Source organism: Carassius auratus, chromosome 50 (genome assembly GCF_003368295.1).
Source record: "Carassius auratus strain Wakin chromosome 50, ASM336829v1, whole genome shotgun sequence".
Lineage (NCBI taxonomy): Eukaryota > Metazoa > Chordata > Actinopteri > Cypriniformes > Cyprinidae > Carassius > Carassius auratus.
This window is the reverse complement of record NC_039292.1, coordinates 10,255,999-10,279,192: the sequence shown is the minus strand read 5'-3', so window position 1 is coordinate 10,279,192 and position 23,194 is coordinate 10,255,999. Positions and strand designations below refer to the sequence as shown.

At 36.4% G+C, this 23,194-nt stretch overlaps 2 protein-coding genes and 1 long non-coding RNA gene across 6 annotated transcripts; 2 read left to right on the top strand and 1 right to left on the bottom strand.

Annotated features, from left to right (window-relative positions):
• Nucleotides 1-2,445: 2,445 nt before the first annotated feature.
• LOC113066962 (CCR4-NOT transcription complex subunit 2-like) lies at nucleotides 2,446-12,608 on the top strand. Its single transcript, XM_026239108.1, has 15 exons — nucleotides 2,446-2,531; nucleotides 3,562-3,681; nucleotides 6,081-6,153; nucleotides 6,278-6,425; nucleotides 6,504-6,683; nucleotides 7,532-7,608; nucleotides 7,727-7,852; nucleotides 8,019-8,143; nucleotides 8,297-8,417; nucleotides 10,303-10,459; nucleotides 10,546-10,607; nucleotides 10,685-10,734; nucleotides 10,817-10,917; nucleotides 11,029-11,173; nucleotides 11,997-12,608. Exons 2-15 carry the CDS (start codon nucleotides 3,574-3,576, stop codon nucleotides 12,081-12,083), a joined length of 1,560 nt encoding a protein of 519 aa, XP_026094893.1. The 5' UTR covers nucleotides 2,446-2,531; nucleotides 3,562-3,573; the 3' UTR covers nucleotides 12,084-12,608.
• Nucleotides 12,571-15,861, bottom strand: LOC113066963 (uncharacterized). 2 transcript variants are annotated; one of them, XR_003279244.1, is made up of 4 exons: nucleotides 15,534-15,861; nucleotides 15,012-15,098; nucleotides 14,839-14,935; nucleotides 12,571-14,758 (listed from the first exon to the last, which is right to left on the bottom strand). It is a non-coding gene; the product is annotated as an uncharacterized LOC113066963 (long non-coding RNA). The 2 variants fall into 2 exon arrangements; XR_003279243.1 differs by having other exon boundaries at nucleotides 15,694-15,816.
• Nucleotides 15,862-16,145: 284 nt separating this feature from the next.
• Nucleotides 16,146-21,752, top strand: slc41a2a (solute carrier family 41 member 2a). Of its 3 annotated transcripts, none has more exons than XM_026239105.1 (11): nucleotides 16,146-16,410; nucleotides 16,955-17,257; nucleotides 17,344-17,451; nucleotides 18,413-18,484; nucleotides 18,555-18,699; nucleotides 19,093-19,239; nucleotides 19,343-19,490; nucleotides 19,611-19,690; nucleotides 20,071-20,202; nucleotides 20,425-20,573; nucleotides 20,655-21,752. In XM_026239105.1, exons 1-11 carry the CDS (start codon nucleotides 16,201-16,203, stop codon nucleotides 20,814-20,816), a joined length of 1,656 nt encoding a protein of 551 aa, XP_026094890.1. In that variant the 5' UTR covers nucleotides 16,146-16,200; the 3' UTR covers nucleotides 20,817-21,752. The 3 variants fall into 3 exon arrangements, with proteins under 3 accessions (XP_026094890.1, XP_026094892.1, XP_026094891.1); XM_026239107.1 differs by having other exon boundaries at nucleotides 16,263-16,410; nucleotides 16,950-17,257; nucleotides 20,655-21,751; XM_026239106.1 differs by having other exon boundaries at nucleotides 16,266-16,410; nucleotides 16,741-17,257; nucleotides 20,655-20,816.
• The last annotated feature ends 1,442 nt before the right edge of the window (nucleotides 21,753-23,194 follow it).

Genomic DNA, 23,194 nt, shown 5'->3' with positions numbered 1-23,194 from the left:
CTTGTGTTCAACTGACACCTCTGCCCTGCCAGTCTCAGACAGCAGCAGACATGACATCCACGCTCCTCCCCATTCAGGCTGAATGATTTCTTCCAGCTCTGTAAGGAGGAGCTGACCAAGAGCTGTGATAAGACTAAATTTGTTGTGTGATTATTATATATATATTGGGGTGGAACAGTACACTGTTCGGTATGTACCTCGGTTCAGAGGTCATGGTTCGATACTATTTCGGTACAGCAGGGGAAAAAAGCTAATCTACTATGCTTGGTTTCTTTTAAATTATTTTGAACACACAGTAGTACATATTACATTTTTCCCCCTGTGAAAATATTTAACATGATTACATTATTACATAAATAATCTGCAGTATGTATGTACATACAATGAATCAATTCTTGAAATATATTTGATTTAGTTTACAAATAACTCAGAAAATGGCAGAAATGACATTCTGTTTGTATTCTTTATTTTACAGAAGCACAATGATTTGTTTTTATTGTAAGTGTACACAAATAAAAGCAGACCTTTATACAGTAACGCATTATTAATAAGACAATAAGTGCTTTAAGTTGATTCTGCTGGTATAAGGAAACAATTGAAGTGATCACGATGGCGCCCGTGCACACACATCAGCTCCATTATTGCTAACTTGACAGAGCAATTGGTACTTTATCAAATATGAACGTGTTTATGTGTTTATTTTTGTTCTCAGTATTTTAATAGTATTTAATGATTATGAACAATTAATAATTACAAAACAAATTAATAATGTACCATATATTATAAAATATTTGTTGTAAGGCCTCATGCACCAAACCAAGATGTCCGTACCGTGACGGTTCGATACGAATACATGTATCGTTCCACCTCAAATATACTTATATATTAAGACTGCACAATTAAACAGAATTTGGAGTTAAAATATGTTATTAAATGTGGTATTTTCACGTGCTCTCAGATGGAGCAGCTTTTACTATACAGAGCCGTATTCACTTAGAAGATACGCAAACAGTTGTCATTATCGAGAACAATTTCGTATTATAGCTTGTCAGAGAACTGTGCCTCTGTGTAGTTAATGCTGCCCCACCTGAAAGCAGCTGATGGAGATTTACTGCTAATCACAGAACCGTCTTTACTGACTAAATGCTCATGACAATCGCGATTAATCACGTTCAATTAATCATGCAGCCCTATATATAAATATAGTTCTAGTTTCACCATTGAGATCAAACCAGACTTGAAGTTGTTTTTTGAACATTTTCTACACTTAAGATAAATCACTTCTATGGGTAAATGCAACACTTAATAATATTGCACTCCAAGACTTAGCTAGTAGTCTATTAAAGGTCTCCAGTGATTTAGACTATAACTGAGGACCCTCAAGTGCTGTCTGAAAGGCCTGAGTACCACTTCACATAGGACACAGACAGAAAGTAGGAAATGGGATCAAGTCATTTAACAACCATAGCTAAATGTGATTTAAAATCTAAACATTCGACATAAACCTCTGAGGGCTATTTAACCACTTATTTGAGGTTCTAAGGGGTTGAGGTATAATATACATTAGAAACAGGAACCAAAACTTCAAACTGTGAACAGCTTAAATCTGGATACAGGCAGATTTGCTGAATGGTTTGTATTTGTGAGTCTTGTATTGCGTGTGGAACTGACAGATCTTTCATAGTTATTGTTCACTCTAGATTTGTATGTTGTTACATAAAAGCATATTTTACAAAAGATTATGAAATAAATATAGCATTATCATGCATACTGACCATATTTTCTGTTAGAAAATTTAAGATCATCACAAAATGCTACTAGCATGCTACTTGTGGCTTTGGATTTATGACTAAAATATGGTCTTAGGTTAACATTATTCTAGGAAACCCCTTTAATGTGATGCAAGATCACCCAATCTGGCATTATTCTGTGATAATCACTGGCTAAATAAATGTTATCAGTTATTTTTTCAAGCTGCAGTTGAGTGTAAGTTGAGTTTAACATAGACATAAACAGGCCATAGACTCATCAGCAAAATGTTTTACATCTCAATCTAAAAAACCCTTTTGTGTCAGACACTTCAAATTATTGTGCAAATGTATGAATGCTTAATCAATGCGTCAGCTGCTTTTGGCTGCAGAATCGCAGATGTAAAATATATATTATAAATATTATGTATGATTATAAGATAATCTGTATTCTAAGCAGGGTTTTTTAAATGACTGATTACAAAATATTATTATAAAATATTATAATTGCAAAATATCAGCTACTGAAACTGTGTGCCAATGATGTTGCAGATATAAAAAGAGTGACTACAATCTGTTTTATCCCAATATAACATAATCAAAATCTCACAAGTGTCCTTTTGAGTGTCTAATTCACATCAGACAGTGCCCAGCACAATTTTCAGTCTAGTATGAAATAAACTGAAGGTCAAGGGGTCAGAGGGTAAAGGCTATTCCCCCAGCATTCTCGCATGTAGGATACACAGCCATCTTGGATCTGCGAGGAGAGAGTAAATTAATGCGGTTAGTCAATTCCTTTTTCAACAAAAATATATGCTTTGCATCGCATATACAGGGCCAGCTGGACATTTGCAGCGTTATGCGCATATCCAAGCAGATATGAAGTCGTTGAATGAAGGCATTGACATGTTTGCACGGCTTTACTGGTTTCTGTTTTTGTTCGAGGCCAGAGTTAGCCGACTAGCGTTGAGCGCTAACAAAAACAGACAGCCGAAACTCAGGCCTAAGCCATTTAAACAGATAGATACATGTATTATGCATGGACAGACATCTGTTATAAACCTAAAACACCACGGCTAGTATAGATTCGATGTTTCAGTGTGTTCTGGTTTCTATTAAAACCTTTGTTTATGCCGAAAATGTGTTATTTTGAGCAGCTAAGTCACACAGCTAACGTCAAAGCTAACTAGCTTTATATAACGTTAAATGAGAATATTTCGCGATATGCTGTTATTTATTTTATTTATTTCTGCTTGTAATTATGTTCATAACATGTAGGAACCAGTTTTAGTATTATTAGTAATGTCGCGGCATATGGAAATGGGACTTTGTTGAAGTATCTGGCTAACGTTAATAATTTATGTTTCTTCGTGGATTTAGCTGGTAAATTAAATCCGTTTTTGTGAGTGTTGTCAGGTGTCAGTTTGCAAAGCGATATTTGTATGTTTTCCAACCATACGGCAAATATCTGCTTTGTTTTGAAATGGATGAATACATTATTTATTTAACATCATACCGCCACAGCAGGATTAAATGTTCTTTTAGCATGAAACTAGTCGACTAGTTTCATCTAATTGTAATATTTAGGTGTAAATTGGGTTGACAAAATAGTCTGAACCTTTTTATAATGCCTTTTTATAATCCTTGGTTCTTGTTCTGCAGTGGTAATTCATTATTTATTACAAGTTCTCAGTTGCACTGTATAGAAGAACTTGTTAATGATAGGTCTACTAGGTGTGTGGAAAGATAGTCAAGTGTGATTTTGGGTCAGGAATTAAATATCTTGGTTTTAACCATCTCCTGTTTTCTGTAGGTGACAAACGGAATGTTCAGTGCAAGAAAGAAGTTTGGGGAGGGGGTCGAAAGTGACTTCCCTGATGAGGGCTTGTACTATACCCAGCAGTCAATGTTCCCGCATCGATCGGAGAAAGACGTAAGTTGATATTAGTTAAATGATGATGGTTATGTTGTGTCGAATGCTTTTGTGGACTGGAGGTTTGATAGACTGACAAATATTGGCTTAATAATATATAATATTTTATATATTTCGGGTTTCAGGTTGGGACGGGTAAAGAAGTTGTCACTTTTGGGGCGGTAATACATTTTTAAATCCATGTATGTTGTGTGCAATTCCTTATAGCCTATATTAAATATTTGGAATATCTATTTTCATATTTCATTAGGTATTTTGATAAGGTTACAGTATGAAGGCCTACGTAGCAACATAACTTGCGTGATGTCTCCGATGCATGGGTCAGGTTGGGGTGGGTAAAGAAATGTTACTTTATTTACAGGGTGGGCTGGAGCAGGCCAAATAATTTCATAAGAGCAGGACCCGCGGGTTGGAAAAAAACCGACCCTATGCGGTGGTGGCTTGAATCTGTTGAATGGTGATTTAACGCTACGTTGTCACCTAGTTGGAGAGAGTCAATGCTAAGTAAATAAACAACAAGGTCCCCATCTTTTACTTTCACAATGAGCTTATCATATTCGTTTGCTACATTAGTAGGGCCCTTTCCATGATTCTGATATATATATAGAGAGAGAGAGAGAGAGAGAGAGAGACTTTGTCTGTAAATATGAAACTGAAAAAAAAATATATATTATTATTATTATTTATTAATTTTAGATGTTTACATTTGAAAAAGCTGTGCTTTCTGCATAAACCTGCTGGTTTGCCCTACAGTTACCTTGTTTCAGGCAGTTATTACTATTACAATAACTAAATGTATTTACAATGGTTTTAATTTGTCCTACTGGTGCATTTTACCTCAATTTGACCCATTAATTATAGCCATTCAACATTACAGAATAATTGAAAGCCATTATTTTTAACATTTAATAGGCTCTGAAATATATAACAACTTTTAATTCAAGTGATTTTAAAGCAAACTTTACATAAACTATATTCTGCATAAACTATACAGATTAATCTTTATTGAAGCTATAAAAGTTAATCGGCAACTAGGACAGTCCAAGGATTTTTCTTTTTCTTTTGTTCTTTGAGTTACATCAATGACAGACTTCAGCAGGTTTCACTTTAAAATCAGCACTGTCTCTTTAAAACCTGATGCATATGATGCTGATCTGACACGTATCTGATTTTCTCCCAACTCCTTATAGTCATTTAAGACTTGAACTCGCCAAAACCGCACATTTTGAGACAATTGTGTGTGTTTTAGTCTGTTGAAATGCTACTGGTGTGCTGTAAGAAGCGGCTCAGCTTATGTCTAACAGTCAAACATGCAGCCTTTCAGACTATACTTCACTTTAGTGTTTAGGCAGCGTAACCCCAGGTGTGTGTCGCCGCATTCTCGGGTTATAAAGAAGTGAAAAGTTGAACTTCCAAAGTGAAGCAGCAAAATCTTCTCAGGTACAAGTTATTAGAACCATGTCAAAGGTCAAGCTGGCCAACACTGCTCTGACCTTTTCAGTCTGTTTGTATCCTATTATTCGCTTTGCTCTTGTGGTTTATGACAGAACAGCTAATAACTATGATCTTGTTTTTGGAAAATATTATTTTATTAAATTATGTCAGAAACAGAATCTCTTTAAAAAGTTGTTTTCACTTCATTGCATTGTTATAATTCGTAAAAGTTGTACCCAACAACTGCCGACTGACACTGTTACACTTACTCGCCAACACTGATTTGTACTCTCATTTGGCGCTTGTGAGTGTTAATTTTAGGTCCTGAATATATATATATATTTTTTGTAAGCCATATACAGTACCAGTCAAAAGTTTGGACACATGAATGGGTGCCGTTTTATGAGGAGAACTGAACTGCAAGTTGTGATGAACTGAATTTCGTCTCATCCATGGCAGCTTTACAGTGATAAAATAAACAGATGAAGCAAATACACATCATTTGTCTTTAATTGTTGCATTAGCTAAAAAAAAAATTGTTTTGTCAGTAAGTGAAATATTGAGAGATAAATATTTCTGAGACATATACAATACTCTCCAATTTTTTTTTTAAAGAAAGTGTTTTAATTCTGAAAGATTGTATTAAATTGATCCATATTGTCAGCAATAAATTATATTTTAAAATGTATTAAAATAGAAAATGTTTTATTTAAATAATAATAATAATAATGTTTAATGATATTACTGTATTTTTGATCAAATAAATTCTGACTGGGTGATCATAAACTATATTCAGAAACATGGGAAAAACTCTTACTGACCACAAACATTTGAGTTGTAATCTATATGTAAATATAAATGTGTAAATGTAAATGTCTTTCTAATGTCTGTGTCTAATTTGTTTCCACATAATGTTTGCCAAGCATGCCCATTCAAGTGAGATGTTGTATCTTCTCTGTTTTCAGATGCTGCCATCTCCCTCGCCGTCATCGTCAGGTCAATTGTCACAGCTTGGTGCGAGTTTGTACGGTCCTCAAAGTGAGTACAAGTCTTCAGCCCAGTTTATAGTACTGAAAAGTTTTTATACTGCTAATAAAAACACAATATACTCTGATTCTAAGCACCATTCGATCCGTGTTTCTCTGCCTGACTCATTTTGTAGGTGCACTAGGTTTCTCAATACGAGGCATGAGCAACAACAACCCTCAATTAAACCGGAGTTTAACACAAGGCACTCAGTTACCGAGCCATAGCACCCCAACAACAGGCGTCCCAACAATGTCCCTTCACACACCACCTTCGCCGAACAGGTACGCCATCTCCTCTGCATGATATATGTTGATATATGATGTGATCTGCTTAATCCCGGCTTTGCTTTTGTTCCGCAGAGGCATCCTGCCTATGAACTCCAGGAACATGATGAGTTCGCAGGTAGGGCAGGGCATGGGCATGAGCGGCAGGACCAACAGCATGGGCAGTTCTGGCCTGGGTAGCCCTAACCGCAGCTCTCCTAGCATTATCTGCATGCCTAAGCAGCAGCCAGCACGCCAGCCATTCACCATCAACAGGTAAGACTGGCCAAACGAGAGCGAGTAAACACTGGTAAGGCTTTTTACAACTTAAGAGTTGGGCTAGTAGTTTTTGAACAGCCCCAAAATATAATGTAATAAACATTACAGTTATATGAATGTAATTGTATGCTTATTTTACCAATTTAAATGTATACTTTTATGTATTTTAAAATTGAGTACATTTTTTATTTGCAATAATTGCTGAAAGTTGTGTTGTTATCATTATACAGGAAGCTCAAGAACAGAAAGAAATAGTGATAATTTATGATTGGTTTGTACATTTTGCCAATTCTTATACAACCAAGACTGTCACAATTCGTTCTGTGTCAGCAAAATTAAAAAGTTTACAAGTAGAATTCATAAATGTCATAGAAAACCAAATGTTTAAGTCTGCAAAGCATTAAAATGCATGTATGTAGTTAAAAAAAGTAAGATATATGAACCCCAAGCTTTAGACTGTAGTGGAAGATTTGTTATGTTTTTGAAAGAAGTCTCTTATGCTCACCAAAGCTGCATTTATTTGAACAAAAATACAGTCAAATTGCAATATTGTGAAATATTACATATTTAAAATAACTGTTTTTTGTTTGAATATATTTGAATATGCATAACAGTTTGTGATATTTTATAGGGTTCTTTTTTTTTGTTGCAACATTATGGCTTGTGCACACTGAAAGCTTGTTAATTGTTCAAATTAAAGATGATGTTAAAAAGTGGCTTCTCATAATCTTAAATACATATAATGTATTTTAATTAACTTTCACCTTAGACCAAGATAAGGCCAAACAAGACAGATTAAGAGTGACCTTAACAAAAGGGTCAAATCCTCATGTGTGTCGTTGTAGTATGTCAGGATTTGGAATGGGCCGGAGCCAGGGGTTTGGCATGAACTCCTTACCCAATAACATCTTCAACGGGACAGGTGAGTGCTGTATGGCGCGTGCTTTGTGATGATGCACCATGAAGGGAACCATGACGCTTAAATTGTGTTCTGGAGAGAGAAAGAACTCATCATTTTATTCTCTCCACTATTGTGGTAGATGGGAGTGAAAATGTGACCGGAATAGACCTCTCAGAATTCCCAGCACTTGCAGACAGAAGTCGGAGGGAGGGAAACGGCAACCCTACACCGTTGCATAATCCGCTGGCTGGAAGGGCACCCTATGGTACGAGTCGCATTACTCAGCTGAAACCCAAACCCTCTTAGACTTTGATTAAGCACGCTTTTACTTCAAATGATGATGTGTTGTAAATGCATGACAAGGTTACTGGTTTTATTTCGATTTCCTCACAATAACCCACAAACCTTTGTTAAAATGCATCTCTCCATAGTTGGAATGGTCACAAAGCCATCGAACGAGCAGTCGCAGGACTTTTCCATTCACAACGAAGACTTCCCAGCCCTGCCCGGGCCCAACTACAAGGACCCAACATTGAGCACGGATGAAAGCAAATCAGTCAGTATTGCCTGAATTTGGTCTTTCATAAGCTTCAGAGAACCATTGCTTAAATAACATGTGACATTGTTTTGCAGGATGGGTAAGGATGTGCGGCTGTTAAAATTTAAGGGATGATTGCTTGACCGTTAACTCATTGTGGTGTCTCCACAGAGCTTGAACTCTTCAGGAAAGGGCAGCTCAAGTGCAGATGGACCCAAGTTTCCCGGCGACAAGACATCATCAGCACAGAATAACAACCAGCAAAAGAAGGGGATCCAGGTGTTGCCTGATGGTGAGGCTCTCTAGCAACATACACCACTGTATTTCAGACAACTACCAAAAACATGCCTGCTGAATAAAACAAACCATGTGCAAGTTTTTTTCATCAAGAATCAAGAAGGATTCCCAACAGTCAGGGTTCCCAGTTCAGGGTCTATTTACAGGAGACATAATGCACACATTTTCACCAATCTCATGTTAACCTTGAGTACCTATGTATTAGTATTGCATCCTTCATATCTCCGAAGAGTCTTTAATTTTATCAGATTTATAAAAGAAAGATACAGCTTTACAATTCTTTCCGAAAACAGCCGAGCTCCTGGAGGTGTGCCGAATGCGGATCATAAGAGTCACTGACCAATTGGCAACAAAACACAGAAGTTTGGAAGAAGTGCCCATACAAGGAGTTCTGCTCTCTTTGACATTATAAAGAGCCATGCTCGAAAAAAACTTTCAGATACTTATTCAAACCCAGAAATACTCCGTCATACGTCCAAATCGTTTTTTGAAACTGGCCATGTTTAGCATGAGAATGCAACTCTAACCGTGTAAATAACTCACAATACATGAAATAGCATTAGGACCCACCTTTAGAAAAATAACTCAGAATACATGAAATAGCATTAGGACCCACCTTTAGAAAAATAACTCCGAATACATGAAATAGCATTAGGACCCACCTTTAGAAAAATAACTCAGAATACATGAAATAGCATTTGGACCCACCTTTAGAAAAATAATAATGATGATAATAATCCTTCCATCATTAAGTAATGGACATTTTCATTATAAATAAAAATAACTTACAACATAATATATTTTTATATAAAATAATTTCAATTTAAATGTTAATAAATTGTAAAGTAAAAAGACGCATCGTTCCTCATTTTAAAATAATCAGTAGTTTTTATTGTAGGGGTGCTCCGATCACGATCGGCTGATCGTTATGCGCATCTCGTCAGTAAAGCCGGTTCTCAAATCAGCGGTTAATTCCATCAGGTGCGTGATTTCTCATAGAGCAGCTGTTACTAAACAGAGCCGTTGTTAATAGAGAAGATGCACAAATCACGTTAATTTTCAGCGTTTATTGGCCCATCTTCTCAGTTAACAACGGCTCTGTGTAGTAACAGCTGCTCTATGTGAAATCACTCACCTGATGGAATTAACCGCTGATTAGAGAACCGGCTTTACTGACGAGATGCGCATTAACAATCGGCCGATTGTGATCGGAGCACCCCTATTTTATTGTGACCAAAACCACTGTGTATAAATAGGCCTGTAATATATGTACAATGATATACAAATATATAATATTTGTAGGTAGCTATGTTAAGAGTAACTCAAATAAAATTACACTAGAATCCGAATATTTAATCTGACCAGAAACAGTTATATTTTGGACCACTGGGATAATATATTTTTATTAATATTTCGAATTTGAGGGTTTTGTTGTAGTTTAAGTTTTAGGAATTTCATTATTTGTTTTTGTCATTTTTATATTTTTTTATTTTTTATTTGTCTATATAGTTTTTATTCCTTTTTTTCATTCAGTTTCATTTATGAAGATGACTGACTGAGTGATTGACCTTGGCAACTAGCTGAAATAAAATAAGTGAAATATATATATATATATATATATATATATATATATATATATATATATATATATATATATATATATATATATATATATATATAAATAATTTCTGTTAAAGTTTATTTTATTTCCATAACTAAACCAGTTTTATGATAATAGCCTTGATTAGACAATCCTTTTTTCACAAAAAAATTATAAAAATTCTGCTGGAAAATTCATGGAAATGAATTGATCAAAAGATGTAGAACCCCTGTTCACGGAACACTCAATCACATTTGACATTTATTCTCTTCTTTTCTAGGCAAGGTAACAAACATTCCCTCAGGAATGGTGACGGATCAGTTTGGGATGATTGGACTCTTGACATTCATCCGGGCAGCTGAGACGGACCCTGGGATGGTTCATCTGGCTTTAGGAAGCGACCTAACAACACTAGGACTCAACCTCAACTCTCCAGAGTGAGATATTTTCTTTTGTTCCAAATGAATGATTACTTGTCATTATTCTCTTTTTGTCCACACATTAATTTCATTTTGACGTGTAGGAATCTGTATCCTAAGTTTGCATCTCCCTGGGCTTCAGCTCCATGTCGACCACAAGACATCGGTAAGACTTCATTTGACCTAATCTCGAGATGACCAACTCATTTTGGCTCTTCAGTAATAAATGCAATTGTTTTTTAGACTTCCATGTTCCCTCAGAGTACTTAACCAACATTCACATAAGGGACAAGGTGAGGTGATATACACGTCAATAAAACCGTGCTGAAATTGTTATATGTGGATCTCGCTGACCTCATAATGTGCTCTATACAGCTGGCTGCAATAAAACTGGGACGATACGGTGAAGACCTGCTGTTTTACCTCTACTACATGAACGGAGGAGACCTCTTACAACTCCTCGCTGCTGTTGAGCTGTACGTCCTGTTGATCAAGTCGTTCGGGGAATCTTTGTCCGGACAGTTTTGCTGGTAACCAACCACAGGCTTAGGTCGAGAGGTTAAAGGGAACATTTTGTTTGTTTGCAGCTTCAACCGGGACTGGCGGTACCATAAAGAAGAAAGGGTTTGGATCACAAGAGCACCTGGCATGGAGCCCACGCTAAAGACCAACACCTACGAGAGAGGAACATACTACTTCTTTGATTGTCATAACTGGAGGAAGGTCGCTAAGGTAAAGATACTGAAATCAGTGTCCTCCTTCAGCTACAGACACTTGCTCACATGGGTAAATAAACCTGACATCTGGTTTGTGCAGCAGAAAAACTATTCTAGGAATGACATGCAATGTTAATAATAGTGCTGAACAACACAAGTTTATAAATGATATGATGCAAGCTATCTCAAGATACAATATCTAGAGAGCAGGATGCTCCATATAATGATTAAATAAACACGATACAAAATAATAAAAGCAAATGATATGTTCATCCATTTGTAAAATGTTCATTTTGAGAATCTATTTTTAAACATGATCATTTTTATCTTGAAAATTGTAGACTTTTTCAGAGATTATCATTAGTATTATGTGTTAGAATTGAGAAATTTTGGATATTACATTATATTTTATTATTATAGTAAATTTTTATAAAAATGTGCATTTTTCTCTGAAGATGTGTACAATGTACTTTGTAGAAGACAAGTCAACATTGTTAACGTCGTGTTTGCAGCCACACTGACCCAGAAAACACTAGTTTATTAATAAATAATTACAAAATCTCCTTACTATTTTTTCAGGCACATTCATAGTCATTACTTTTGCAGGTGCTTTGCGGCAAGCTTTAAATGACTGCGCTTGAGCGTGCGATAGGCTATCTATTAAAGGCTTATATATAAGTTATTAAATTAACATAAATGTGATTAGTCGACTAATCGCTTGAATGACTATTGGTTGTGTGTGTGTGTGTGTGTATTTATATCTCACTGAATATTGAAATAAAGTTTGTTTGTATATTAGTGTAGATGAACATCAGTTTTGTGGTTTTCTGTGGTCTCAGGAGTTTCACCTGGAATACGACAAGCTAGAGGAGCGGCCTCACGTGCCAACCACCTTCAACTACAATCCGGCCCAGCAGGCCTTCTGAAGCAGAGTCCGTCAGCGGCAACAGACAGCCAGCCGACCTGCCTGACCACAAAAACCTGGTTTTATTCCTCAACTGTCTGGACTAGGACTGCGGGAGGGGGAGGGGGAGGGGGGTGGCGGGGGTCTCCACCTTGAGAACTCGGGGGAGGGGCCCTGCCTTTACAAATTATGTGCTGCCCAAACACAAAACCTCTTTATGTTTTCATTCTGTTTTTAAATTCCCCTTTTTTTTTCTTCTTCTTCTTCTCCCTCCATTTCATTTCGAGCAGGGTCAATGTTTTGTTTACTCCTCTGATGGAAAGTCCCTTTTGGTGTTTGCCTGGAGTCTTTGAAGTTGCAGTACAGCACACAAACACATCCATTGGTATTAAAGAAAAACGCAGTTCGCGCTTTGTTTTCCGAAGTGCGCTGCGCTAACAAACAGGACAGACACAAAGACAAATCCAATACATGTGAATACACAAGGGCAAAAGAAAATGCAATGTTCATTGTTGCACTATTTAGTAATAAAAGAACACAAAAATTGTTTTCTGTTTTTTTTTTTTTTTTTGGTGGGAAACTTGCTTCTCTCCCGTTGTCGTTTGGAAGGACGTGCAGCTCTGTCATTAACATCGAGGAGGTGCTTTTTTCATTTCCCCCGTTTTCTTTGATCATTTCCCATTTCTTTTTCTCCATCCACCTGCGTTGCTCATCCGGTGAGCGGTTTCCTGCTTAGCTTCAATAAATCCCGATCAGACTATTTCAGTGAAAGTTGTTGGGCACAACCCGTGGACCAGGCGGTTGTGAGCTTACCGAGAAACATTGTTCCAGAATGAATACGAAACCTTTTCAGTCTTTGTTACGATTTTGTAATAAACGTGTACATTTTTTTAATTTTTTTGACATCACATGAATAAAGATATGTATGTATGAATGTGTATATATATGATATATATAGATAGATGTATCTATATATATATACATGGCGTCTATTTTGGAAGAAGTAACTATGCTTGACCTCATTTTTAGGAGGTGAACAGAAATGGCATTATGTGGTAGAAACAAAACAAAAAAGGCAAAAAGACACAAAAAAAAAAATTAGTGACCAGTATGTTGAGCTGCCAGACGTGGAATCACGTGTGTTACCCTGTGCACTTAAGACCAATTAAACGAAATGGATAAAGGTGACATGGAAGGCCTGAGCAAGGACATCTGTATTGTGGGGAAAAAAAACAAGGGGGTGGATATATTTCAGCTGCAGCTATTTGAATAGAAGCATTTCATAGGAAAGGGAAAACCCATAGTACGAAAAACAGACCAATATTGTATTTTCTGACCACCTTTAAAGCTCCCTTTCTTTGTAATAAACCAGAACGGCTTTCCTGAACCAGTGTTTGGACTCTGTCTGGGCAGGGGGTGTGTGGGTGAAACCGCACTTTCGGTACGAGTGTATGTGTGTGTGTGTGAGGCTGTAATGCATGACTAATCCTAACACTGTGTTTTTTCCTGTTCACGTGAACAGACGTGCATTATTCAAGTCTTTTGATAAAGATGCCATGAGGTTAATGATTAAGACGCACAAATTACTTGCAAATGTCAGAAAAATCAGATGGATTGTAACTGATGTGAAGAAACTGCTGTGTTATTTGTTATTCAACCACTGAATACTGTAAGACTGCAGCAGCATTAAGTGCAATTGAACTTCCTCCATCACAGTGAGCAAGGACAAATTTTTACTGTCAGACACATTGCAATATATTTTAGGCAGCACAAATAGACTAAACAGAATATGTTAGTGTGCTATATTTATAAAAATGACGGTGTTGAATGAGTTTTGGCCAGAAAATCATTGGTTAATTAAAACTTTTGACACAAGAAAATAGTTTCACATTATTCAACTTTAAAAGAAAAGATCAAGCAAAAACTAAGTGTCTGTTTACTCACCCTTTTTTCATTCAAAATGTAAAATGTTCCTTCCGAGCAACATAAAAAATTATTCTTTTGAAGAACTGTTTTTGTCAGAATAATTCAAGTCAATGCGGTCCAAACTAACCCTTTTGGTTCCCATTGAATGGAACAAAAAATTATTTTAAAAATCCTATAGGTTTGAAATGACATGACAGAATTTCCATTCTTGTGTGAAATATAATCAGTTCTTTGAATTTCTTTTAAATGTAATTATCTAAAAAAAAAAAAAAAAAAGAAAATCTAAAACAATTTCTTTATCTAAATAAAAAAATATTCTAAGGACCGGTTCCATCATATAAAAATATCTGTGCCCAACAATCAACATTGTTAAGAGAGAGAGAAAATAAAAAAATACAGATGCCTTCATCTACCAATCACATCTCTTGAATTTACATGACCGCATATAATGCTTGACAAAACGGCGGTTGAATGTCATTGTCGATACATAAAACAATCATGGTCTAAAACCGAAGCATTGATCCAAATCCACAGTCAGTTCCAGTCGAACGAGTGCAGGTGGCATAACGCCAAAATGATTTCAAGACGCTGTACAGACTCCAACAGAAGAATAGTGGCTGGAGGGTCAATGTTTATAACCTCCTCTGGAGCGAGTCCATGCTGTTCAAGTGATTTATATCGTCCAAGCTGCTCTGTAGTTTCACTTGGTGCTGGTTTCCCCAGGAGAACCCTCAATCGTTGAGGAACTAAGACCAGTTTTGGCAACTTTGTCTGAAAAAAGATGAAATGAGTGTTTGTGGTGCTAAATGTCACCATGAAATGTTCTAGCGATCATGAATCCATCAACCAACCTCCGTCCTTCTTCTCCTAGGTCTCCTCGGCTGCCGTTTTATCAGCTCTGAAGAAGATCGGAGCGCTGCTCAGAGAGAAATAGAGCAGCTCGAACTCCTACAAATGGAGAGAAGATGTGAATAAACAAAGCCATTGGCCATTGTTGATGAAGATAATGAAGATGCTCCCATACCTGCAGTTATATGTCCAGTCTCTTCTGGGTCAGGTTCATGGTCTGCATGAGCTTATCTTCTTGGCTGGTGGACTGAATGTTCTGCTCCTTCTCATAATATATATACATAATAAATATACACAGCACACACACATATATCATGTAAAGAAAAACCTTTATTTTGGATGCGATTAATCGCGATTAATTATTTGACAGCACTAATATATATATATATATAGCTATTTTTTTTTTAAATTAAATTAAACATTTTTATAGAATTTTTAATTAGTCATGTTTATGCTATATGCATGGCATGGGAATCTATGGCATTAACATTTAATACTATAAAGAGAATAATTTAAAAGGACTGAGCCTTGGATACACTCGTCAATTAAACTGATTATCATTTTTGCATTAAAATAAATCCAATCCTCCACTGCAATGATGTCGAACCTCTTTCAAATGAAACTGAAAAACTTCCTTATCAATTTTCTTTTTACTTGTTTTCTTTTTATATGTGAAATCAATTAAGACCACACATACTTATTTAACCAGGGTGCTTGAACTTGGTCACTTTCCCTGGTCATCTGACAGCTATCTAACATTACTCGGCTAGCTGCAGGACCTATACATCTTTTAAGTTACACTTAAAAAAAAAAAAATTAACGATACCAACAGTATTCCAATTAGATGCTTTACTGACTTTGTGATCCATCATTAAAGCGGTCAAACTCCCAATCCGGATATAATGAATCCACAGCCATCCTGACAGAGACTCTTTAGTCAGTTTGGGGTTTGCTGCTCAGAGAGGGGAGGGGCTTCTGTGCTGGGAGTCACATGATCCGCACAGCAACTCGAACGCATAGACAGTAAAAGAACGTCAGGAACGTCAATTTTCTAAAAGCACGTAATAATGTATTTTTATTATATATAGATATAATTAAAGAGACGAGAAATATTGTATTTGAGTAAATGTATCATCTCTGATAAATTAAAAAAATATAAATGAATGGTTTTATCTCGCATATCTCGTGACTTTTGACTTGCAGTTATCACTCTGTCCTTCACATCAACGACACAAGTTATGGTACAACCTTTTTAAGTCTAATTGTGCAAATGAATGCATTATTATTTACCAGTAGCCGCAAAAGCCTGAAGGCTGCATTCATAACCTTATACACCCCTATTTGAGTCTGTCCTCTGTTTTCTAATGAGAAACGGGTGCCAAATGAATTCATGGGCATTTGTGAGCTCAGCACAAAGAGTGGCTTCACAAACCTGCATTGACTCCACTGCCACAGTCAGTCTGCTAGTAATGTGTGTGAGGCTGAATGAGAGAGAAGAGAGTGAAAAAGAGCTCGACAACCACCACATGTTCAGCTTTTTCAGCTTTTTGGTTTTAGGACTTTGCTGCTTGGAGGTAAGCTACATTTGTGTAAACACTGACTTTATAATTAAAAAATAATAATACTGCTTTCAGTATAATTATTAAATGATCATAGATATAAACATCTTATTAAATATTGAGCATTTTATTTTATTATATTTTTCTTTTTGTATCTTAAGTTAATTTTTTTGTAATTTTTTTTATATGTCTGCTAGTTAATATTTTTCATTTCAGTTTTAGTTATTTTAGTACATAAAATTAAACGAAAGAAGTTTTAGTTCAACTAAAATAACCCCGGTTTGATGGGGGTCGTTTTTGTATTGTTATTCTTGACTCTTTGCTGAAGTGTTTCATGTGTTTCAGGTGAGATGTCAAGCAACTTTCTCATCAAACTCACTCAAATCAATCATACTAATTTAATCCAAAATTCATCTATACACACAATCTAAGATTCATTATATCAAGTACCTTTACATGATTTGTTTGCAACAAACAACTCTTGGTATTTTGAATTTAAACTCGTTTATTTTTTTAATTCGGTTGTGTGATGACAATGGCATCCTTCACTGAAGAAAAGCAGAAAGAATGTCAGCTGACCTCAGCTCACCTGTCATCTGGAGAAAATGGCCATCAGTTTATTCCAGAGACCAGAAGACCCGACCGAACGTCAAGCTTCAGCAGTAAGGAATTTTCAGAGTCGGATCCCTTATTTCACAATGAGTTTTACGGGACAGCATTGGCCTCTGGCACCATATCGGAAATTCATGGCCAGGCGATGCCGAGCGAGTCGGTCCGGGCCTTGGTGATACAGATTTTGTTTCCATTCCTCCTATCCGGTTTTGGGACAGTTCTGGCAGGGATGTTGCTGGATGTAGTGCAGGTGAGTAGGGAGAAGATGATGATGATGATAGGGTTGATTTTGATTAAGCGGACAATAAATGGTTCTTCTTTGTGTTGATGAATCAGCACTGGGACGTTTTCCGTAATGTGACTGAGATCTTCATCCTTGTCCCACCTCTACTGGGCCTAAAGGGGAACCTGGAGATGACAATGGCATCGAGACTTTCCACTGCTGTAAGTTTACTGTGTCATACCTGTGAAACCCAGCTTTATTTATTTTCAGGCTGGTTTATGTTAGTAATATTTCAGTCCAAAAGCCAGGCTGTCCCCCAGAAAAAGATATGGGGATGCACAATTGTAACTTTTTTCCCTGTAAAAATTTGAGGTTTATTTATTGTTATAATTAGATTTTTTTGGGGGGTGTATTAGCTGAGATTGGATATTCAGTTCTGCTTGCTTTTTTTCCTATTTTCCTGTTTCCTTTTCAGTTACCTTTGTCGTCATAATGCTCAATAAAAGATCATCTTTAGAAAATAAATGAATAATACTTTTAAATGTAATCTTTTGCCAATCTCAAAATGAATATCCAATTTTCATACAGTACTTTATATTTAATGTTAGTATTACATATTTTTTTACTCTTCAAATAACTAAGGTTGTAATTCAGGGAATTTTAAAATGGGAATAATAATAATAGCAACAATTAAAATATTTAATAAATATCTTTCACAATGGATTAATCAATGGTATTATTTTTTTCTTAAATTAAAACAATATTTAAAAACTAGTGTTTTATTGTAAATAAATACCAATTTTTCTTGTTGTGCATAGCCAAAAAAAAAAAAAAAAAATCAAAGAATTCAACCTATTTAAAAACAAATCTTCATGAAGGACTAGAAGGCTATGGGAAATCATTGTTTGAAATGTGTAAGAAGTGCACTCCATCCCATCTCAAATGATCTACTTCTTCTGCTGTATTGTATCGATGTTGTGTTCTTTCCCTTTCATCACATTGTTTGTCATGGTGAGGAATTTCACACCCCACTGTGAAGAAAACAGCCCTCAGGGTTATACTTTAATGTTTCAGTTTGAACAAAATCAAAGGGTTTATTGAATCTTTGTTTTATTGCTTTATATTGCCTTAAGTAAATGAATAAACAGTAATTCGGTGCTTCAGTGAATATCTGTACTGCAGGTGAATGTTGGAAGAATTGGCTCTTCAAGCGAGAAATGGAACCTGATCATTGGAAATCTCGCCCTCAAACAGGTTAATCCAGCTCATTCGATGCTTGCTTGGTGAAATTCTGTTCTTCTTTGAACTCCGCTTGTTTCTTCAGGTACAGGCTACAGTTTTGGGCTTCCTGGCTGCTCTGGTAGCTTCGGCTCTTGGTTGGATCCTGCAGGAGGAGCTCATTGTGAATCATGTAGCTCTGCTTTGCTGTTGCAGCACTGTGACAGCATTCACAGCATCTCTGCTGCAGGGTTTGCATCCAGCTTTTGTTCCTGACCAATTTTCATCTACCCAAAATAGACCATTTATAATCTTTACTAAACAACTTCATGGGCATCAAATACGGAGGACATCATTTTTGCGGGTGCTGATCATGAGGTTATTCTCACTTGAATGACTCGTGGCTTGTGATCTTGGCCGTGCAAACCCATTTTCCACACAGGGCTTGAATATAGAGCAAACATCCTCAGGCCACATAGCTCACATTATCAGCATTTGGGATAAATTGATAAGATTGTCAGTATGATTAATGGAGGCAGATCCTTTGAGATGACAAACAAGGTTGAAATCAAAATGAATAGAAAAAAGAATATAATTTATTGTATTGTAGCATTATAAGTGTTTTTATGCAAATCTCTCTCTAGGCATCGTAATGGTTGGTGTGATTGTTGGATCCAAGAAGGTGGGCGTGAACCCTGACAACATAGCCACGCCCACCGCTGCCAGTTTAGGTGACATCATCACACTTGGACTGCTGGCCGTCATCAGTCAAGGCTTCTTTTACTGCATGGGTGAGAATGGAAGACCAGTAACTGGTCAAAGGCTTTTTTTGTTCCACCTAAGAGGTGTGGGTTTTTACTCTCTTTAATCCCCTTTAACTCTCTCTGTTTGTAGAGCCATACCCTTATATTACATACCTGGTGTGTGGGTTTTTCCTGTGCCTGACACCAATGTGGGTAATTCTTTCATTTCGGCATCCTGAAAGCCAAAAACTGCTGTTTTCCAGCTGGGAGCCAGTAATAACTGCAATGTTGATCAGCAGGTAAATGTGTCCGACTCGATTTATCAATATAAGTCTAGCATGGACCTTTTTGTGATGGTGCAGCTGGACCAATTGTGTTTGTACAACCAGCTTATGTCGGTTTTTGTTTCATAACTCCAGTCTTGGAGGACTGATTCTGGACCATACCATCACTGATCCAAAGCTTGAAGGAGTTGTTCTCTACAGTCCTGTTATAAATGGTGGGTCAGACTGAACTGATATACTATGTTCTGATTAAGCGACTGTTTGTTTCAACTTCCAATATCAACCTATATCCTCAAAGGGATTGTTTACTCAAAAAGGAAAATTCCCATCATTTCCTCCCCCTCTTGTCGTTCTAAACCTGTGTGGTTTACTTTGGAACACAAAAGAAGATATCTGAAGAATGTTGGTAACCGAAACCGTTTCGGAACCTGAAAACGTTTGGCTACCAACATTCTTCGAAATACTTCCAATATATTTATTCCTATTCTATGGAAGTCAAAGGGACCCAAAATCATTTTGTTACCAGCATTCCTCAAAATATCTTCTTTTATTATGATGACAGCAGTTTAATTTTTGTGTGGACCGTCCCTTTAAGGTGTTGGTGGTAATCTGGTTTCCATCCAGGCTAGTCGTATAGCCACCTATCTTCATTTTCACTGTCCGCTGGGCGAGCTTCCAGGTGACGTTAAAGGATGTTACTCCCAATGCTGCAGCTTTTGCACCACAGGTAACAGATTTTCGTCAATCTTTATCCACCAAGTTCCTCATTTCTGGCAGAGTTGAACTAGAAACCCTGATTAAATTCACCTGCCTGCAACTTTTTAGTGATCATGAAGACCATGATCAGGTGTGTTTCATTAGGGATGGATCTCGAGAGCAAGCGCTGAGAACCCCTGGGTTAAGATTCCAGAACGAAAACATTCAAAACCCTTTGCATTACTTCTGACAGGACCGAATGGGAGATCAGCGCAGGTGCTGCTCACGTTGGCCATCCCAGGTCACCTGGTTTTCCTCTACACCATTTACCTAATACAAGGCAGCCCGGATCCGCCCACTCCAGTCTTCTTTTTCTTCTATTTAACAGCTGCTTCCACACAGGCAAGTGAAAGAGATGTTCAAATATGTCTTATTGAGGAGCCTATGTCTTATTGATTTTATTCTGAAACTTCATTCATTCAGGTGTTTCTTCTGCTGGGCATTGTTGATGTGATGGTTCATTGCTTGTGGAAGTGCGGCAGGGATCCCGATAGCTTCTCCATCCCGTATCTTACAGCTCTGGCGGATCTTTTGGGTACTGGCTTTCTGACACTGTGTTTTCTTCTAATGTCACTGGTGACATAAACATTACAATTACATTGTCGAATTTACATTTTAATTAGGTCTGATCTATGACCACTCACTGATGTGCTGGTCTACTATTTTATATTTGCCATTTCTCTGCAGTTCAACCAGTTGAATATTATTAAAAATATCAGCCTCTGCCAGTCAAATCCCTGTGTGTTATTAATTGAGTCGCACAAGCTGCCTCATGTGACAATAGCACTTCTCCAAGTCACACAGCTGTCTTCACTGAATAAAGAACTGCTGTTGTCGGTTTCCAAATGTTGTAATGTTAAATGTGTCTCTGATTTGCACTTATCTTCCTGGATCAGTATTCTTTCTGTATAGTACAACATTTCAGATTTGGTTCTAAAATATGTTAATTATGTTATTATGTTTCAGAAATGTGCATTCAGTGACAGGACATCGTATGGTCTTAATTTCCAAATATTTGCATTGGGCAGCCTTATACAATTTAACTATGCATGTGGATTACATTTTTTTTGTTTATTAATTATTTATCTTCAGGATGTTTTAAGAAAAATAAACACGATAATGTCTCAGTAATGATAGCTTTTTATTATTATTATTATTATTAAATCACCTACAATAGTTTGGTTTATGTTTTTTTACTGTAAAAAACAACAACAATCAATTCATTCATGTTTACTTCAAATGTTAATATAAGAGAATAATTGACTGAAGTTTATAAAGATTTGTACAAATCATTAGCATAGAAATCATCTGAACAATCCTTGGATTACCGCTTCAATTATATTTGCAGCTATTTGACGATATTCAGTATCCAGTTTAATAAATTCCATATTTTTTTATGTATTTTTTTAGACCTTTTATCATTGAGATCTGCATGCTATTATAAAATGACAACATATATTAGTTTTTTTCCTGGGAAAACTCTTTTATTTCATTCAGTGGTCAAATATTTTGACTGTAATAAAATAAAATGGAAACAAAAACTTTATTGACTAAAATGTTTATTTGTGTATAAAACATTCGTCACCGAAACAAACAAACACACTTGTGAAGCTCCGGTGTGGTGAGAAATCCAGTCCCCCCGCGAAATCTACTGTCTAATTTACTGTCTATGCGCGAAATCGAGTCCGCTTAGGACCAAGGCGGTAGCTGTTTTAAATGCCTGATCAAAAGTTGTTATCGCGATAACTTGTTGCATGGCTAATCGGAGCTGCGGTAGCTTGTTGTTTCAAGCTAAAATAATTTAATAAAAGCAACATACAGAATATAATTGATCAAAATGTTTTTTTAAATGTCATAAAACTAGCAGCATCTCATAAATAATGCATTGTAATTAGTTTTAATATTCGGTTACTAGAACGCCTCAGCACAGCTTTTGAATATATTTTCTAGTTCTAAAATAATAATAATAATAATTCAGTTGTGATGACTAAAACACGTTTAGCCCACAAATTCAGAAGATTGTGGGATAGTTGAAAGATAATTATTAATAAAACGAACCTATATATATATATATATATATATATATATATATATATATATATATATATATATATATATATATATATACAGTATTGTTCAAAATAATAGCAGTACAATGTGACTAACCAGAATAATCAAGGTTTTTAGTATATTTTTTATTGCTACATGGCAAACAAGTTACCAGTAGGTTCAGTAGATTGTCAGAAAACAAACAAGACCCAGCATTCATGATATGCACGCTCTTAAGGCTGTGCAATTGGGCAATTAGATGAAAGGGGTGTGTTCAAAAAAATAGCAGTGTCTACCTTTGACTGTACAAACTCAAAACTATTTTGAACAAACATTTTTTTTTTTCTGGGATTTAGCAATCCTGTGAATCACTAAACTAATATTTAGTTGTATGACCACAGTTTTTTAAAACTGCTTGACATCTGTGTGGCATGGAGTCAACCAACTTGTGGCACCTCTCAGCTGTTATTCCACTCCATGATTCTTTAACAACATTCCACAATTCATTCACATTTCTTGGTTTTGCTTCAGAAACAGCATTTTTGATATCACCCCACAAGTTCTCAATTGGATTAAGGTCTGGAGATTGGGCTGGACACTCCATAACATTAATTTTGTTGGTTTGGAACCAAGACTTTTCCCGTTTACTAGTGTGTTTTGGGTCATTGTCTTGTTGAAACAACCATTTCAAGGGCATGTCCTCTTCAGCATAGGGCAACATGACCTCTTCAAGTATTTTAACATATGCAAACTGATCCATGATCCCTGGTATGCGATAAATAGGCCCAACACCATAGTAGGAGAAACATGCCCATATCATGATGCTTGCACCTCCATGCTTCACTGTCTTCACTGTGTACTGTGGCTTGAATTCAGAGTTTGGGGGTCGTCTCACAAACTGCCTGTGGCCCTTG

Bases quoted from the DNA above. Each gene is read 5' to 3' on its own strand.
- slc41a2a (XM_026239105.1), top strand. From the start codon at position 16,201: ATGAGAAACGGGTGCCAAATGAATTCATGGGCATTTGTGAGCTCAGCA. The intron at 18,485-18,554 runs GTTAATCCAGCT...TTGTTTCTTCAG, and splicing joins GAAATCTCGCCCTCAAACAG to GTACAGGCTACAGTTTTGGG. The intron at 20,203-20,424 runs GTAACAGATTTT...TACTTCTGACAG, and splicing joins CTGCAGCTTTTGCACCACAG to GACCGAATGGGAGATCAGCG.
- LOC113066962 (XM_026239108.1), top strand. From the start codon at position 3,574: ATGTTCAGTGCAAGAAAGAAGTTTGGGGAGGGGGTCGAAAGTGACTTC. The intron at 6,426-6,503 runs GTACGCCATCTC...TTTGTTCCGCAG, and splicing joins ACACCACCTTCGCCGAACAG to AGGCATCCTGCCTATGAACT. The intron at 10,735-10,816 runs GTGAGGTGATAT...TGCTCTATACAG, and splicing joins ACATTCACATAAGGGACAAG to CTGGCTGCAATAAAACTGGG.